Raw genomic sequence first — 19,404 nt, 5'->3', positions numbered from 1 at the left:
AGACATGCACTGCTAAACAGGAATTATCACTGGTGACATTCAGGGTGAAATAGCTCCCAGAAAAAACGAGGCTCCAATGAGAGGCCCTCCCACACCACACAGGACTAGACCGGGAACGAGTTCACCCGAAGAAAATATGAGGCCCAGTATAGGCTCTGCAGGAGACAGAGCACTGCTAATCAGAATCATGACAGTTACATTGCAAAAACAATTTAGTGTCATCTCCATTAGCAACTATTATTTTATTTTATTTTTTTATGAATTACCATGTGATTTATCCAGCAATGGTTTATGGCCTTTTTAGATACTGAGATATGAACACAGCTGAACTTTGGCAATTTTTGTAAAACATTTGTTCTATCTTGTTACATCAAGATTATCTAGTCCTAACTCCCTCTGGCCCCATGGATGAAATACATTCTGAGTTGGTCTTTACCATGCAGGTATGATATTATTTATCTGTAATGAAAAAAGCCAAGGAGCCCTGAGATGTGATACTGTTTTTATACTAGCCGTTCATAACATGCAGAAATAGGACAGATCCGATTTCACCCTTTTGCATTTTGGGAATTTAGAATACATCAACACTTAACTAATACTTAGAACCAAGGACACAATATAATAGAAATTAATAAAAGCATTAAAGAAATAATTTATTACAATGAATTTTATGACAAAATGTATACATATTATTTACACGATAACTGCGTCAAAGTTAAAAAAAAATTCTAAAGTATAAATTATTTCTGCAATTACAACAGTAACTAAAAATTTCCCTTAAATAGAGTATTTCTTATAAAAAACATTAAGTACAGGCACTTAGGAAAAACATCATTATAAGGCTTCGGATTTCAATGACAATGCGAGATGGCAATAATTATGCAGCAAATTGTTGTCAGCAAGTGAACAAAAAACACATGGACACAACTGGCAGCCAAGTTTTTTTTCTAATCCAGAAAAGCCAATAAAAAACAGAAATCTACTTAGTTGGTGTAGACAATTACTCAACTTTTTGAAAATAGGGTGACAACCAATATGGTCTTCATTCCAGTTACCAAATGTGTTATCACCCAGTGCTACTGGCATCCCGAATGACAAAATGGTCTAGTTATGCAGAGACATCCCTCTATTCCTTTCTTACACAACTTCCAAGTTGGTGGAACCCATAGACTTTGGCCGGCTGGAGCCTCCCAACTCTAGGACAGCAGATGTTGGAAAAAAAGGACAAGTCTGTTGGACATCAACATAAAACTAATTCTCTTCTCCCTACTGAACAGGTATTTCTCTTTACTCCACCATAAACATACCAAACGTTTGTGGTGGCATTGAGAGAAGGAGCTGGTCAACCATCAGGTTTCTCATGTGTACTCGTGGGCCACCTTAAGATTGATAGATTTTTGGTTTGGTGATTATGGTTGTTTCCTTAAAATCTCAATGTGGACCTTTCAAAATCAGGTTAGTTTTGGGTTGAACTCCTTTAAGAATAGTAAAATCCAGACTTTGACATATGATCTTGCAAACATTAGAAGAATGACCAATTCTATGCTGGTCGGGAGAATTGGCCAGCCTAATGTCAGCTGCAGCCACAGATATCAAAGCATTCAGACAACATTCTGAAGTGTATGTGGGCACCAGTCAACTGATTGATGGGGGAGATGTCGATCTGGCATGTCCGATTTTGGACTGCTGATTAGAGATGGGAGGACCCGTGGAAGTTCGGTATGGCGGGTTCAGACGGACTTTAGATAAAGTTTGGTTTGGGACCCCAATTTGATCTGAACAACATTGGGTTGACATATGATCTTGCAAACATTAGAAGAATGACCAATTCTATGCTGGTCGGGAGAATTGGCCAGCCTAATGTCAACTGCACCCACAGATATCAATGCATGTGGATAACATTCTAAAGTGTATGGGGGCACCGGTCAACTGATTGTTGAGGGAGATGTTGATATGACATGTCCAATTTTGGACTGCTGATTAGAGATGAGAGGACCTGTGGAAGTTTGGTACGGCAGGTTAACCGAAACTTGATCATAACCCCATTGAGTTGACATATGATCTTGCAAACATTAGAAGAATGACCAATTCTACGCTGGTGGGAGAACTGGTCAACCTAATGTCAGCTGCACCTACAGATATCAATGCGTTTGGACGACATTCTGATATGAATGGGGGGATTGTTGGGAGAGCTGTCGATCTGGCATGTCCAGTTGTTGGACTGCTGATTATAGATGGGAGGACCTGTTGAAGTTCGGTATGGCGGGTTCAGCCGGACTTTAGATAAAGTTCGGTTTGGGACCCAACTGGTACCCGACCTGGACCCCATTGGAAGTCAACAATTGGGCAGTTCAGGTTTCAGCCAACAAGCATCCAGCCATAAACATATTACTTCTGGAGGAGGAAGGGCTTGGTTTTTCCATTGTTTTGGGTGCATACTACACCCGATCATGTTGTTGTTACCCCCAGTGCGAGCCGTTCAAACTCTGCAAGTGGCTCGCACTGGGCTGAGTACAGACCATACCTAAGCACAATGATGCTCGCGAGAGTGGTGTTCATACTTAAAGAACCAGAACTCCGAATCCAAACCCCAAACCTTGGTTTCGCTCATCTCCACTTCTGATCGTTTTTTTGTTCTGCCGGAGACAAGCCGCCGGCAAAGATGACTGTCGGCAGCTTTCTCACATAGAACACAGGAGCGCCCGGTGAAACGAGCGCTCCTGGGTATAGAAGAGACAGCTGAGATGATTGTTGGCCGTATAATCGGCCAATGCATCGTTCATCCCAAAGTCATCTAATGCTTAAAAGTTGACATCCAATCATGCACTAAATAAAATTAATGGATCCTCCTAGGAGGAGTCCAACACAGGTATCTCCAAACCTGCAGATTACTCCTGCAGATATGAATGTATATCTATATTAATTATCCAAGGATAACCCAAAATGAGAATATGGCAGCAGGCTTATTCATCAGACTATGGGGTTTGGCCCATAATATGGCTACCTACACACCATAAAAGGTGGGCAACTAAAATCTCATGGAAAATATATATAAAACTAATACTCAAATTCCCATAGTACAGTAAAAAAAACAAAAACATATAAAGCTAGCAGCTTTTCTTTCCTTTAGCAAAAAAATAAAATCTAAAAGGCCGACTCAGTAACGGTAGTTAATATTCCTTATAAGTAGTTATACAGTACATTGTGTTAAATATTTGAAATAAATCAGAAAAAATAAATTATATGCCTATATAAAAAATGATTACAATTTATTTTTTTTGTTTTTGTGTTTTTTTTTTGCAGGATTTTATGATTTTTTTTTCACATTCCTGCATTTACATCAGAATTTTTAGAAATTGTGCTTTGTTATTTAGGATGAAGCAGCTAAGAAATTCAACCACCTCTGCGAGTCCAGGAACGTGAGATTTCTCTTGGTCCAAATAAAATCCTTCCTTCCTTGCTTTAGTTTTTAGACCCCCGCAATAAATACATGGGTCAAAAACGGTAACAGCTTATTTTAACAGTTTTGACTGGTGCGTTCTTGGTGAATTGTTCTCTTTTTTTTTTTCACATGAACGATGTAGTAAACTTATAGCGTTTTAGCATTTCTAATGTTTTAAGGCTTCTACGGAAAGATTGTATTCCCTTTAAATTAGATTCACGTGGGTGGAATAAAATAAAAGAAGAAAAAAAGTTATAGGAGAGTTAAAAAAAAAGTTGATGAATGGCGAAAAGATGAGAAAGGGCTAAAAAAAAAATCAAAAGAAAAAGAAAAAAAAAGGAGATAAAACAGGAAGATAAAACAGGGGATAAAACAAAGAGAAAAGGTAATAGTGTTTTAGCATTTCTAATGTCTTAAGGCTTCCATGGAAAGATTGTATTCCCTTTAATTACATTCACGTGGGTGGAATAAAATAAAAGAAGAAAAAAAAATTATAGGAGAGTAAAAAAAAAGGTGAGGAATGGCGAAAAGATGAGAAAGGGCTAAAAAAGAAAAAAAAGGAGATAAAACAGGAAGGGGATAAAACAAGGAGAAAAGGTAAATCAAACAAAAAAGAACAAACAAAAAGAAAGAAAAAAAAGTAAAGAAAAACCCAAGATGTAAGGGAAATTGAGAGATAGAGGGATAAATCAAAAGAGAGAAGGGAAGTTGAGAGGAAAGGGGAATCAAGAGAGAGGGGAAAACTAGAGGCAAGAGAGAGAAAAAAGTGAAAACAATTAAAAAAGAAATTTGGAGAGAGGGAAAATCAAATGAAATAGGGGAAATGAGGACAGAGGAAAGAAAAAAAAAATGGAATTTGAGAGAGAGAGAAAAAGAGAGAAAGAAAGGGGAAATCCAGAGTGAGAGGAAATGAAGAAAGGAGAAGTTAGAAAAAAGGGAGTCTGAGAACAAGGGGAAATCGAGAGAGAAAGAGAGATTAAATCAAGAGAGAGAGGAAATCGAGAGAGGGAGGAAATGTGAGGGGGAAATCAAGAGAAAGAGAGGAAATCGAGAAAGAAGGAAAGTTTAGAGAGAGAGCAAATTGACAAGAGAATGTGAGAAAGAGAGAGAGGAGAAATCAAAACGGGGGAAAGCAAAAGAGAGGGGAGGTGAAAGAACAAGGAAAGGGAAATAGAGAGAGAGGAAATCAAGAGAGGGGAAATGCGAAAAGGAGGAGGAATATGCGAGAGGGAAAATAGAAAGGAAATTGAGAGACGGGAAATCGAGGGATAGAAGGGAAATCGAGAGAGAGTGCAAATCTAGGGAAGAGAGAGGAGAAAGCAAGAGAAAGGAGAAAGCTTGAGAGGAGAAATCAAAAGACAGGGGAGAGCAAAAGAGAGGGGAAGTGAGTGAGAGGGGAAAGCAAGAGAGGGGAAATGCGAAAGAGAGGAGGAATATGCGAGAGGGAAAATAGAAAGAAAGGAAATTGAGAGACAGGAAATTGAGGGATAGAAGGGAAATCGAGAGAGAGTGCAAATCAAGGGAAGAGAAAGAGGAGAAAGCGAGAGAAAGGAGAAAGCGTGAGAGGAGAAATCAAAAGACAGGGGAGAGCAAAAGAGAGGGGAAGTGAGTGAGAGGGGAAAGCAAGAGAGGGGAAATGCGAAAGGGAGGAGGAATATGCGAGAGGGAAAATAGAAAGAAAGGAAATTGAGAGACAGGAAATTGAGGGATAGAAGGGAAATCGAGAGAGAGTGCAAATCAAGGGAAGAGAAAGAGGAGAAAGCGAGAGAAAGGAGAAAGCGTGAGAGGAGAAATCAAAAGACAGGGGAGAGCAAAAGAGAGGGGAAGTGAGTGAGAGGGGAAAGCAAGAGACAAGTGAACATGAGGAGAAAAAGAGGCAGGGGAAATAGAGAGAGTAAATCAAAACAGGGGGAATCAAGAGATAGAATGGTGAAATTGTGAGACGAGAAATCGAAAAAGAAAGGGGAAATCGAGAAAGAAAATGAGAGATAGCGGGGAAATCAAGAGAGGAAAAGTTAGAAAAAAGGGAAAGGAAGAAAATGTGGAAAGCGAGAAAGAGAGAAAATAGAGAGATAGAAGGAAAATCGTGAGAAAGGTGATATCAAGTGAGGGGAAAGTGAGAAAAAAAGAGAATGCAAGGAAGAAGCGAAAGGGAAGAAATCAACAAGATAGAGGGTTCAATGAAAGGGGAAGAAATATTAAAAAAGGAAAAAGAAAAAGTGAGAATGAAAAAAGGAAACATGGGTCAGGGAAGGGAAAAAAAAAAGAAACAGAAGATGACCAAAAATGAATAAAAAGGATGTAGGGGGAAAAAAAGCGAAAGAAGGAAATGGAGCAGATCCAGTGATAGTGAGTAATAAACGCTAAAACAAAAAGTACAGAGAAACATCTATGGCTGTAAACGTAAACACTGTAAACAACATTTTCCTTGTCTTCTTTCCCAAGATTTTATAGTTTTCATGTTCGCAAGTCTTTTTGGTCAAAAACAACACGGTTCGCTAAATATATGGCAAATATTCCAAAAACAACAGAAGAAGCGATGTAGACTGTAACATTTTCCATCATTTGTACAAACATGCCCATGAAGAGGGACGGAAAGACCTGAGACAGGAGAAAGGTGCTGTCAAGAGTCGCAAAGTCAAGGCCGATCCCTCTCTTTGCGTAAATGTTTTTACAAGAATTATCGGCTTTGTCAGCCATCTGGCTATTGTTGTCTGTGGGGTAGTAGTCTTCGGATGGAGTGTATGGATCCAGTTCTTGATTTATATATATAAATTCTTCTTTATTGTGTCCTTTGTGCTTGTACGTTCCATTTTGGTGGCTGCTCGGGATAATTGGTGACAAGTACACCGCTTCTTTGGTGAGAATCTTCTCATTACGGATGTTTGGCAGAGAAGGTCTTGGCATAAATACCTATGGGGAAACACATCTTCATGTTACGTTCATGCTCACAGTGATATAGATAGATCTTAAAAACATGGAGTTTTCGATTCAACTTGCAAGTCTCAACATTCCAAATTGTCCAGAATGTCTGTCTAAAATGGAAAGTATGACTAGTAAACCACCCCTGGGAAAAAAAGAAAAATGTCAACTTGTCCCAAAATGAAGCTGTTGGTTTTTTGCATCCAGTCTTACCAAAATTGGGACCATCAATCATTAGCCATAGAATGTTTTAGCCTTAAAAGTATACAAAATACCAAATCCAATAAGTCCCCAAGGAAAAACCATCTATCGGTGAAAATTCACATCAAAACACTCTTTCACCCCAAGACTTAAAAGGTTCTGAGCCCTTGTGAATCCTCTGTAGGAGACAGGAGTGCCTTGACACTCTTACTATCTCCTCCGGACTTGTTTCCCACCATTGCTAAGGTTATGGATGGAAGTGGTGTTTTGTCAAAAATAGTTGGGTTGGTGGCCTTTAGATCGATTTTTCCACTCTTTGTACTTCATCTCTAATAGCTCTACTGCAGTTGACTGTCTCACAGCTTGGTCTGGGGTTGAGCTAACAACAGGAAAATTTGCCCTAATCTGTACTCGATCGAGCAATGGGGTGATCGGTAACGCTCGGTGCTCGGCCGAATATCGCGAGTGCTCTGATGTGTCATTCGTGAAACAATAAACACAAAGCGCAGGCTTACATCACGGAAACCCCGGTGAGACCCACTTGCAGTCTCTGTATGGCTGTTATGGGGAATAAAACCAATGTTTTCGAATGTAGTGTGGCCAAATAAAAAAATCTGCTTGCTCTCTCCCGGAAATGCTCTATTTACGGCTGGCCGAACTGCACAATCATTGACTTCCATTATACTCTATGAGCCCGTCCACACATCCATCCTGCTCAAGAAATGATCACTCGAACATCATAGTGATCACTCATCATTACGAGCAGCGGGCATTGTACTGCTTGGCTATCTCTACTTAGGATACTATGGACAACGTTATTACAATGCAAACATTTTCCAAATTGCATGTGTTTCCATGGTAACAGACTACAAACAAACTCTGTGTCGTCTGATCCTTCAATATGTCCTTTAGTTTGTATCAATATAAGTTTGGTAGGTTGTAAGAAAAGGGACAGATGGATAGCTGCAAGACAGCAGGACCAGACTACAATGGCTTTGCTTGTAGTCTGTTACCATGGATACACATTAGCTATTTGTGTCACGCAGAGGCCACAAGCTCAAAAAAGGGACAGACTTGGCACAACCACTTCTCGATGCAAATTAAATGCCCGTATTAAATGTATGAGAAATACACATATTAGCATGCATCCACATGTGGACATTCAATGACCTCCTAATATCCAGGACTATATATAGTGAGATAGTGAATACAGTGACCATAGGTCTGACAGGGATCTGGTCTTACAATGGGATCCAGTGGATTGCATCCACGGAAGGCTTCCTTCCGGAGGAGCAAACCATAGGCAAGAAGGGTCGGCAAGCGGGGTCAGAGGCAAGAAATTACACCAGGACCAGGATCGTAAACAATAGGATGCTCAAAATTGACTGGAAGTGGGAGTCAGAGACCCAGGAGTTTAAATAGCAGGCAGTCCCACCAAGGCTCTCAGATAGGAGTAATTTATAAATAAAAAAAAAAAAAAAAAAAGACAATTAACGCCTTAGCTCCCTGATCTGGGAATAAAAAAAAAGGACTGATGCTGTCAATCATCACCTGCAATCAAAAGTGCAGCGCCGCCTGGTGGCCGAAGTAGGAATAAGAGGGAAAGGAACCGATACAGATGTTATAGTTCATACAATTGCTTCCTTTTTCATTTACATGCATCGTAACGAAAAACAACCCCAAAACAACTGGATAGGTCATGCATCTTTTTTCAGAATGCAAAATAACTTCATCCACCATTCATAGTCCTCAAATAATATTATTTCACGGACTCAGAAGTGAATTGGGTTTTCCACTACTAAACTAATCAGTACCATATTTTAATTTACTTATTTCTCTTTTTGTAATAGAGACATTAAAGTATAACTATTGAAAATGTCATTACAATGCCCCCCCTCCCCAAAGAAAAAAGAAGAAAATGTGCAAATTGTATGGGTTTCCCTGGTAACAGACTACAACTAAACCCTGTGTAGTCTGGTCCTTTTAATATTTCTTTTAACTTCTTACTAATATAAGATTGATATGATGCATAAAGCAGGAGAGAATGATGGCAGCAGGAATGAAGGATCAGACAACGTTGGGTTTGTTTGTAGTCTGTTACCATGGATACACATTGGTCTTCAAAGGAGCTGTTTGTACATAAAAAAAAATCATGGTTCAAGTTACAAAATGTTTAGAGACCTATTCAAAGTCTCAACTATCACTATTATTATTTCCCGGACTCCGTACTGGGTTGGGTTTTCTAACAATAAACTAATCAATACCACATATTACTTACTTCTTTCTCCTTGTGATAGAGACATATTAAGGTATATGGTAGCGTCTGTAGGGTGGCGTAGGCAAATCCAGTTAAGGAAGACATGAAGGTGACTATGAGGATGTTCTGCGACAGGCATATAACAAAGGCAGAGGAAGTGAAGGTAATCATACTGGACAGATAGACTTTCCGAGACCCAAACTGCTTGGCAAGTTTGTTGATGATCATGGAGAAAAAGGTCGATGTTGCACACTGGAGGAAAAGGCCGAGACTTCCCATGCGAATCCCTGCAAGATAGTCAATGGTCAGCTTCAACAAACAATGTATTTCCGCAATGAGGTTTATTTATTTATTGGGAGGTTGTTTTTTTTAGAAGCTAGGCTTAAAGAGGTTCTCCACTACTAGGACAACCCCTTCTAATTCCATATGTTTCCCCAGATAAAATAATAAAGCCTATACTCACCTCATGTACCGCCACTCTTCTAGCGGTAAGGTGGCTCGCTGTGTCAGGGCTCACGAGAAAGGGCCAGAGCAGAAAAATAAGCAAAGGAAGGCCCATATGACAGGGGTTAGTCCATGAGGGAATGTAAGGGGAGTGGTATGGGACATGACAAAAGGTGATGGGGAGGAGTGTTGAACATGGGTGGGGTATATAAAGGAAAAGTGCGGGAAAAGTGGCCATGTTGGGGTGTCCAAAGACTGGACTCCCGCCCATCCGTCCTCTTTTGGGGTTCTTGAAGGGTTATACAAAAAAAGGTGTAAGAGTTCTTTGGTCACGGTTGGGGAGTTGTTTTGGGGACTTAATGTCACAGGGGTCGTGGCAGTGGGGTTCTTGGAGTTGGTAAAGTTGGTGTTGGGGGCGGCTTTATGTGGATAATTCCCTCCCGGATGGAATCGAGCTGTTGGTGATTTGGCACTTAAAAGGGTTTCTGGACAGGGGTGTGCCCTGTGGGCCGGTGGTTTCACATTTTGGGCCTCTTATTGTGGTATGGTGCCCTGTAGAAGGGAGTAAAATAGAGGTACCTTGTAATCTGGTGGTATGTGCCACATCTGGCAAGTTTCAAGAACCTCCCTATCATTTTGCTTATTTATCTTGTTATTGTTAATTTATGTTAATAAAATAGCCGCTGTGGCCAAAGTTATCCAAAGAAGGTGTAGTGTGATTATTTATATAGTATAAGTGATGAAGGGGAGTTATGGAGGAGTGAACATAAAAGGGAAAGGTATGGAATGGAGGAAATTGGGCCATACACTGTCATGAGTTGTGACATCATGCAAGGCCTTCATCCAATCAGCATCAGCTTCCTTCTCCCCACCTTCGGCCAAATGAACAATCAACAGGAAGTGAGTGCAGTCGCTGTGCTCACTTCCTGTTGAGTAACTCGTTTTGCCCGAAGGCGGGGAAAAGGAAGCCGATGCTGATTGGCCGCATTGCTTGCGTGATGTAACAACTCCCATGAGCCCTGGCACCATGAGCTACGGCACCACTAGAAGGGTGATGGTATGGGCCGGATGCTACCGGAAGGGTGCCGGTATTGGCCGGACGCCACCGGAAGGGTGCCGGTATGGGCCGGACGCCACCGGAAGGGTGCCGGTATGGGCCGGACGCCACCGGAAGTGTGCCGGTATGGGCCGGACGCCACCGGAAGGGTGCCGGTATGGGCCGGACGCCACCGGAAGGGTGCCAGTACAGGAGGTGAGTATAAGCTTTACTATTTTACCTGGGGGCAACGTGGAATCAGAGGAGATTGTCCTAGTAGTGAACAACCCCTTTCAGCTTATTTGCTGCTTTTTAAACAGCTGTTATGCTAATAAATCCTTCATATCTATTATTTTAGATGGGAAACCCGTTAATAGGAATATAACTAATGATGGGCGAATAGTAACTATGTCCTTGGATTTTGTTTATCGAATACCGAGCACTATTCAAATATTCGTCACGACAAGAAAAATGTTCGGGTTTCCTGTTGACTTGCATTAGGGTCGTTATTTGTGACAAAAACCCAAATAGTACTTTGGGATTCATTATGAATAATCTGAACATGAAGAGTTACTATTCGCTCACCACTAAATATTATGGAAAAAAAAAGAGAGAGAGGGTAAAAATGCAAATTTGGTCAAAAATTAAAAATTTCTAAGAAAAATAATGACTGAAAACATGTCAGGAAACATCTATGGGAAGAAATAATTTCTTTAAATGCCACTAGTTATAATGGCGTGTGATGTGCGCCAGAATTAGGTGTACATCTGCTTAACATTTGGCAAATTCATAAAGACACCCGGATAGCTCCCAGCTGTCCCTTTACAATATATATATATATATATATATATATATATATATATATATATATATATATATATATATATATATATATATATTAATATATATATATATATATATATATATATATATACTAATATATATATATATATATATATATATATATATATATATATATGAGCCTGATGGAAATAGTACATTAGTGGTATAACTAAAAAGGGTACAGAGAACCAAAAACTGTCCACGTGTCCACCCACCCCCAAAAAAAGTACGAAGAAGAAGCTTTGTCTGTGCATATTATTGGGAAAAATTGTAATTAACCCGATTGTCTTCCAATAATCCCTTATTTTGGTGGGACTTTCTCATTAAAAAGAAAAAGTAGGAAGAGGTGGGACATATGAAGATTTACATACACAAGAGTTTCCTGGTAGAATATGGGTGAGGCTTGAAGGGAACCTGTCACCAGATTTGGTGACTATAAGCTGCGGCCACCACCAGTGGGCTCTTATATACTGTATTTTATAATACTGTATATAACAGCCCAGGCCGCTGTGTAGAACATAAAAAACACTTATAATACTCCCCTAAGGGGCGGTCCGGTCCTATGGGCATCACTGCCCTCCGGTCCTATAGGCACCACTGCTCTCCGATCCGGCGCTTCCTCTCTACTGCAATCTCTGTCCTTCTTCTACCCAGCCCAATATAGATGACATGTCCTACATAATCCACACCGTCCGACATTGCGCTCCTGTGCTGGTGCACTTTAATCTGCCCTGCTGAGGGCAGATCAAAGTACTGTTATGCGCAGGTGCAAGGAAAGGTTGAAGAACCACCTGCGCATGCGCATTGCAATACTTTGATCAGCCCTGATCAAAGTGCTCCTGCGCAGGACCTCAATTCCGGCCAATGTTGATGACGTAGGACGCATCATGCACACGGGCCTCAGAAGAAGGAGGACGGTGATCGCACAAGATGGAGGTGGCGCCAGACTGAGAGCAGTGACACTCATCGGACTAGACCGCTTCTAGGTGAGTATTATAAAAGGTGTTATTTACGTTCTACATGGAAAGGAGGATGGAGATCACAGCAGAGAGGAGGTGCCGGACCAGAGAGCAGTGATGCCCATAGGACCGAAGAGCAGTGACGCCCATAGGACCGGACTGCCCCCTAGGAGAGTATAATTAAAGTGTTTTTTACGTTCTACATAGCGGCCTGGGCTCTTATATACAGCAGCTGTATATAAGAGCTCACTGGTGGTGGCCGTTGCTTATAGTCGCCACATCTGATGACACGTTCCCTTTAATTGTCCCAATATTTGGCCATTGTGGGGTATGGAATGACAAGCTATGACAAGCTATATAAACACCACAAACATTGTCCGCACCTTCATCGTATCGAATTCTCGACTCAGTCCCAGGAGCGGCACTTGGAATACCTTTATATAGTCCTTCGCCAACAAAATCTGTGTAGAACAACATAAAAGACATGACAGCCATCCAGCTACATAACTGAGCAGCACACAGCTGTTTCATAACCGCCGGGATGCGACAGTAACTGTGATAAATCCTGGGGGTGAGAGACCAGCAAAGGCTCAACAAGCAAAAAATCGGGTTGCATTTCCAAGAACGTAGCTTCCATTTTGGTATGCAACATCCTCTGGTGAAGGACAGAGAGGTCACAGGAGGTTTGAGGTCCAGGGCTTGTTGGCCATGCCCATGTTCTTCTGCCGTCTTCATCGTTACAACGACACTTATTATAAATATTACAGTCAATAATAAAAACAGGCACTCGTCTTGTCCACCAAGGTAAAGTGACACGTACGTGTAATTCCAGTTGACCGAGGTCAGTAGATACCCAATACAACCACCAACGCTGATCATTAATGAGAACATGGCGAAGGCTTGACCACAATCTTCATCGTCATGGTAGAGGTCGGAGAGGAGGGCTTCTAGTGGGGTAAAGCAGACTTGGACACAACAGTCTAATAATCCCACACCGAAAATCAGAAAAAAAATATGGACACGATTACCACCGTAGGAAAAGTAGGAAGCCAAAGAGTCTGCATGAGGAATGATGAAGAGTGACAGGAGGACACCCAGGGATAGCAGCCAGATGAACGGGCGTCTTCCACCATAGTTACTTTGGCAATTGTCACTAGCTGATCCAATCAACGGTACAAGAATTAGTCCAAGGACAGGTCCAATGCCTGAAATAGAAAGGGTTGAAAAATGAATTACTGCGTTCATAAAAAGGACAAAAATATTATCCTGTACAATGATTAATGCTTCTAGATTGGTGGTCCTCGTAAAGAGGTTCGTCTGATCATTTGGCCGGCAGCTATCACTCCCGAGCTCCAACTCCTCCATACACTGCAGTGCTCATTCTGTCGAGCCCTCCTGTGTTTTCTATGAAAGGGTTGCTGTCAGACTCCTCTGGCGGTAGCCTATCCTGCCAAGAACAAAAGGTTCAGCAGATGAAATCAACCTTTTTTCCCTCAACATCATCTATTACCCTATACATTAGCCAGCCAATATCAAAGTCAAGTTCAGCAATATCGGCAGGTTCGGCTGATTTAACTCTAATGCGTGCGTCGGCCTTAAATCTTGGTGTCAAGGATAGACTAGGTGGCATTTACCCCTTTAATCAGGAAACATAGATATTAGTTTCCAAAAGTGAACCCTCTCCTTTAGGTCAGGTGGCTCCGCTCGTTACACTAAGTGATGTATGGTATAGCGACATCACAAATCTCTGAATAGAGCCATTCTCAGGCTGATTATTTCTATAGGCAGCAAGGGGCGTAACGACCGCAGATGCAGAGATCCCAACTGCGACCGGGCCCAGCAGGGTTAGGGGCCCGATGCCCGCCCTGCAGCAACAACCGGCTCCTCTCTGTGAGAGAGGAGCTGCGCTGTTCAGTGGCAGACCACGCAGCCGCTATGGGGCCTGTGAGTCAGGGGGGCCAGGTGCCAGCAGTGGCACTGGGCCCTCTTCGCCCACGATCGTACAAAGTAATGATGAACGATGGAGTGGAGGAAGGAAGAATGGAGGCACTTTCCCTCAGCACCCAGCTTTCCCATGCTCTGCTATACATCTTTCCCTCAGCACCCAGCTTTCCCATGCTCTGATATCATGGGAAAGTTGGGTGCTGAGGGGAAGATGTATATCAGAGTATGAGAAGGCTACGTGCTGAAGGAAATATGTATAGAAGAGCATGGAAAGGTACGTGCTGAGGACAAGATGGATATCAGAGCATAGGAAAGCTGGGTGCTGATAGAGGATTTCAGATCATGGGAAACGTGGGTGCTAAGGGAAAGAGCCAAATGTCAGCAACACTATCCCGTACTCTGAGTATCAGTGTAATTATCCGGTACTCAGAGTGTTGGTGTACAGTTGGGGGGGGCAGGTCCAAACTTTGCATCAGGGCCCATCAAACTCTAGTTACGCCACTGTAAGGCATCCATAGACTTCCAAATTTGTTGGTTCATTTGACGAACGTATAACTCTCCATATCTAAGAATACTCCATGCTTCCAATGAAAAAAGGAGATAAAGCTGCTCCCAGATACCATGGCTTATTTCTTTTGATAACAAAATAATTGCGCATATTAAAATTTCATATGCCTAATGTTTTCTTTCTCTTATCATTGACTGTATCAATGTAGGTTGGACATCTAATACGTTTAAAGATGGTCAACCAGACCTATCAAAAATCAACAGAATTGTCTTAAGGTAATCTAATGTGTATGGCCACCTTAAGGCTTAGGCCCTTGGACATCATGAAGTTTGTACAGAATAAGTCACCTTGCATTTCCCATCTCAGACTACTCAGTGACACTTGGTATATGATATGCCTGTAGGACAACATTATTCCTATTCAATGGCTGATCTAATCTAACAGATAGTTGGCCAAATTTTACCACCCCCACCAAATAAAAAAAATTAAAAAATTACAAAAAACAGCCCAATTTTTTAAAATTCTTAAACTAAACTGTTGTACTTTAGCTCCTTTCATCATGTTCAAAGTGGAGCTCTCCTTGCAGCCGATTTTTGTGCCCTTACATTACCGTAACAGACACCAAATACCCCAAACCACGAGACCGAGACACGTGAATTTTCTATGTATAAAAGTGACAGCCTGCAGCAAAACCACAGCTACCACAATCCTAATAAATTAAAACCTGGAGCCAGAGAATCCTAGAAAAGATGGGATAAAACAGTATAGAAGTCAAAGAGACATGACTTACATTATTGTTGGGGGCTTTACCGGCAGCCATATGGCTCCTCACCAAATTTATCCAGAATCCATACAAAAATAATCAATATAGAATATTGTGGTTGATTAATAACAGCATCAACTTACCCAAAACCATGGTCATGTACTGTTCTTCCACTCCAGCCTCCAACAGTAATGGAGGGACGTACGTGATCCCAGCTGCCACACAAATTTCAAGGCCACATGTCATGAAGTTTAGGAGGACAAGGTGCCACTGCAACCTGCATGGCGTCATGTCTGAGAACTTTCTCTCTCCAGCGTCTAGAGCCGAATGTTTAAAATCTCAAGTGACCTCGCATGAGACGGATAACTCTGAAGAGCAGACTTTGAAGATGATGCCTCCCTTTGATCTCCTTGGGCCTCCATACTCAATGACACATGCTACAAAAGAAAGACGTGTAAATAAGAAGGTGATCGAGTTATACAGTATGGTAAAAAAAAAAGATCAAAAATAAATATTAAACCAAAGCTAGACATCCTACCTGGGACAACAATTCAGGATGCTGCCCTCCCTAAGTCATGTATCTACATAACTGGACCTATTGGTTCACCCTTTTGACAAATAGCACATTGCCTACCATATGCTTAAGGGGAAAATGCTATAAAATAATAAAAGTAGTAATACTTACCTTAAAGACATGGAACTGCTGCAGCCAATCATCCAAAGCGCTAATGACTTTAGTGATAGCAGTATATCACTGATACTGTCAGTGTCAGTTGCAGAGGTGACCTGCACCGATACGGTCACTGTCAACTGCAGAGGTTACATAGTAACATAGTTACTTAGGTTGAAAAAAGACCTAGGTCCATCTAGTTCAACCTTCCTCCACCAGTTCTACATTTAGTCACTAAGTCATTTATAACCAACAATGTTGTGTGTACTGAGGAAATCATCCAGCCCTGATATAAAAGCTGTTATAGTATCTGCCATTACTACCTCTTGTGGTCGGCATTCCACAGTCTGACTGCTCTAACTGTAAAGAACCCTTTCCTATTTAGTTGTCGGAATCGCTTTTCTTCCACTCGCAGTGAGTGCCCCCTGGTCCTTAGTATTGTCTTTGGAAGAAATAAGTCATGTGCCAGTCCTTTATATTGACCACACATGTATTTATACATATAAATGAGATCTCCTCTGAGACGTCTTTTTTCTAAGCTAAACATATCTAACTTTTTCAACCTGTCATCATATGTGAGGCCTTCCATTTCTTGTAATAGTCTAGTTTGCCCGCCTTTGAACTGACTCTAACTTCTGAATGTCCTTTTTAAAATGTGGAGCCCAAAACTGGTTCCCATATTCCAGATGTGGCCTTACAAGTGATTTATAGAGGGGTAACAATACGTTGGGATCACGGGATCTAATCTCTCTTTTTATACACCCTAAAATCTTGTTTGCTTTAGCAGCTGCTGCCTGACATTGAGTGCTGCTGCTCAGCTTATTTGTAATGAGAATACCCAAGTCCTTCTCCTGTTCTGTAGTCCCGAGTTTACTTCCATTTAATGTATACGCAGCTATAGGATTACTCCGTCCTAGGTGCATTACTTTACATTTATCAACATTAAATCTCATTTGCCAAGTATCTGCCCATTCTGACAGCTTATCCAGATCTTTTTGTAATATTGTACTATCCAGGTCAGTTTTTAATATCCTACATAGTTTGGTGTCATCGGCAAAGACTGACACTGTACTATCAATCCCATCCACAAGGTCATTAATAAAGAGAGTAAAAAGAATCAGTCCAAGTACAGATCCCTGCGGCACCCCACTGCTGACTATAGCCCATTTAGAGAATGTACCATTTATGACTACTCTTTGTTTCCTATCTTTTAGCCAATTCCTTACCCAGTTGCATATTGTGTCCCCTAGTCCTTGCTTCTGGAGCTTTAGTATAAGGCTATTATGTGGTACAGTATCAAATGCCTTTGCAAAGTCCAAATAAATCACATCAGCTGCATTACCAATATCCAGGTTTGAACTTACCCCCTCATAGAACCCCAACAGGTTGGTTAGACACAACTTATCTTTCATGAATCCATGCTGTTTGTCAGTTATCATATTATTTTCTGCAATATATTTTTGCATGTCATCCCTTAAAATGCCCTCAAAAACTTTGCATACTACTGAGGTCAGGCTTACTGGACGGTAGTTTCCTGGATCTACCCTCTTACCTTTCTTAAATATCGGTACCACATCAGCAATCCTCCAATCCTGAGGCACCAACCCTGTTACAAGTGAGTCTAAAAAGATGGGATACAGCGGTCTGTCGATTACGGAGCTCAATTCCCTCAATATTTGTGGATGAATGCCATCTGGCCCTGGGGATTTGTCAATGTTTAATTTACTCAGACGTAGGCGTACTTCATCTTGTGTTAAATTAATTATATCGGGTGGTGGACTTTCATTTTTCACTTGTTGAATGATCCCTGGTACAGTCAGTTCCTTGGTGAATACAGATGAGAAATGCCTATTTAATATCTCAGTCTTTTGTTTGTCCTCTATAACTAACTTGTTATTATATTTTAAGGGGCCGATACTATCCTTTGTTTTCCTTTTGGCATTAATGTATTTATAAAAGATTTTGGGATTTATTTTAATGTCATTGGCGATTTTTGTTTCAGTAGCTAATTTTGCTTGTTTGATTTCTTTTTTACATTTCCTATTGATATCTTTATACTTCTGAAATGCTATTTCTGTATTCTCAGCCTTTAAGATTTTAAATGCCCTTTGTTTTTGTTTTATTTTACTTTGTACAGTCTTATTTATCCATAGTGGTTTCTTTTTATTCCTGGACATTTTATTACCAGAGGGTATACGTTTTTTACAGGACTCTAGTAGTATATCCTTAAACTTACCCCATTTATGTTCGGTATCCCCAGTTACCATGACTTTGTCCCAATCTACACATTTAAGCTCTTCCCTTAATTTGTTGAAATCAGCTTTCCTAAAATTCCAGGTTTTAGCATTTCCCCTTTGAAATGTTCTATTGAATATTATGTTGAAGCTTACCATATTATGATCGCTGGTGCCCAAGTGCTCCCGGACCTGTAGATCTGAAATTGTATCCGGTCTATTTGACAGGACCAGATCTAGCAAATTATCTCCCCTGGTCGGTTCACCTACCATCTGAGAGAGGAAATGGTCTTGAATAGTAGATAAGAACTTACAGCTTTTAGCAGAACCAGAAGATTCTATGTCCCACTGAATGTCTGGATAGTTGAAATCCCCCATAATAAGAACCCGATTATTATTATTAGCTGCCTTTTCAATTTGTTGCAGCTTTTCACCCTCTATTTGTTCAGGTATGTTAGGAGGCTTATAGCAAACTCCAATTAGCATTTTTCCATTATTCCCCTCCCCATGTACATTTACCCATACTGACTCTACATTGTTGCTGTTCCCCTCAATGTCATCATACAACACAGGTTTTAGGTTAGATTTAATAAATATACACACCCCACCACCTTTTTGGCCTTTCCTGTCCTTCCTAAATGTACTATAACCCTGTATGTTTGTCACCCAGTCATGGCTTTCATCCAGCCAGGTTTCCGTAATGCCCACCACATCATAATCATAACCATCATAAAGAGGTGACCTGCACCGATACTGTTAGTGTCAGTTGGAGAGGTGACCTGCATCAATACTTTCAGTGTCAGTTGCAGAGGTGACCTGCGACAATACTGTCAGTGTCAGTTGCAGAGGTGACCTGCATCAATACTGTCAGTGTCAGTTGCAGAGGTGACCTGCATCAATACTGTCAGTGTCAGCTGTAGAGGTGACCTGTGCCGATACTGTAAAGGGGGCTTTACATGCTACGACATCGCTAATGCAAACTCGTTGGGGTTACGGAATTGGTGACGCACATCCGGCCGCATTAGCGATGCCGTTGCGTGTGACACCGATGAGCGATTTTGCATCATTGCAAAAACTTGCAAAATCGCTCATCGGTGACATGGGGGTCCATTCTCAATTATCGTTACTGCAGCAGTAACGAGGTTGTTCCTTGTTCCTGCGGCAGCACACATCGCTCCGTG

At 41.2% G+C, this 19,404-nt stretch overlaps 1 protein-coding gene across 1 annotated transcript; it reads right to left on the bottom strand.

Annotated features, from left to right (window-relative positions):
- Positions 1–702: 702 nt before the first annotated feature.
- Positions 703–15,685, bottom strand: LOC142303114 (solute carrier family 45 member 3-like). Its single transcript, XM_075344253.1, has 4 exons — positions 15,463–15,685; positions 12,488–13,309; positions 8,844–9,109; positions 703–6,355 (listed from the first exon to the last, which is right to left on the bottom strand). The coding sequence occupies exons 1-4, from the start codon at positions 15,608–15,610 to the stop codon at positions 5,900–5,902; spliced, it is 1,692 nt and encodes a 563-aa protein (XP_075200368.1). The 5' UTR covers positions 15,611–15,685; the 3' UTR covers positions 703–5,899.
- Between the last annotated feature and the right edge of the window lie 3,719 nt (positions 15,686–19,404).

Source organism: Anomaloglossus baeobatrachus, chromosome 4 (genome assembly GCF_048569485.1).
Source record: "Anomaloglossus baeobatrachus isolate aAnoBae1 chromosome 4, aAnoBae1.hap1, whole genome shotgun sequence".
NCBI classification, from domain to species: domain Eukaryota; kingdom Metazoa; phylum Chordata; class Amphibia; order Anura; family Aromobatidae; genus Anomaloglossus; species Anomaloglossus baeobatrachus.
Note: the sequence above shows the minus strand (reverse complement) of the source record. Positions and strands in the feature narration are given on the sequence as shown.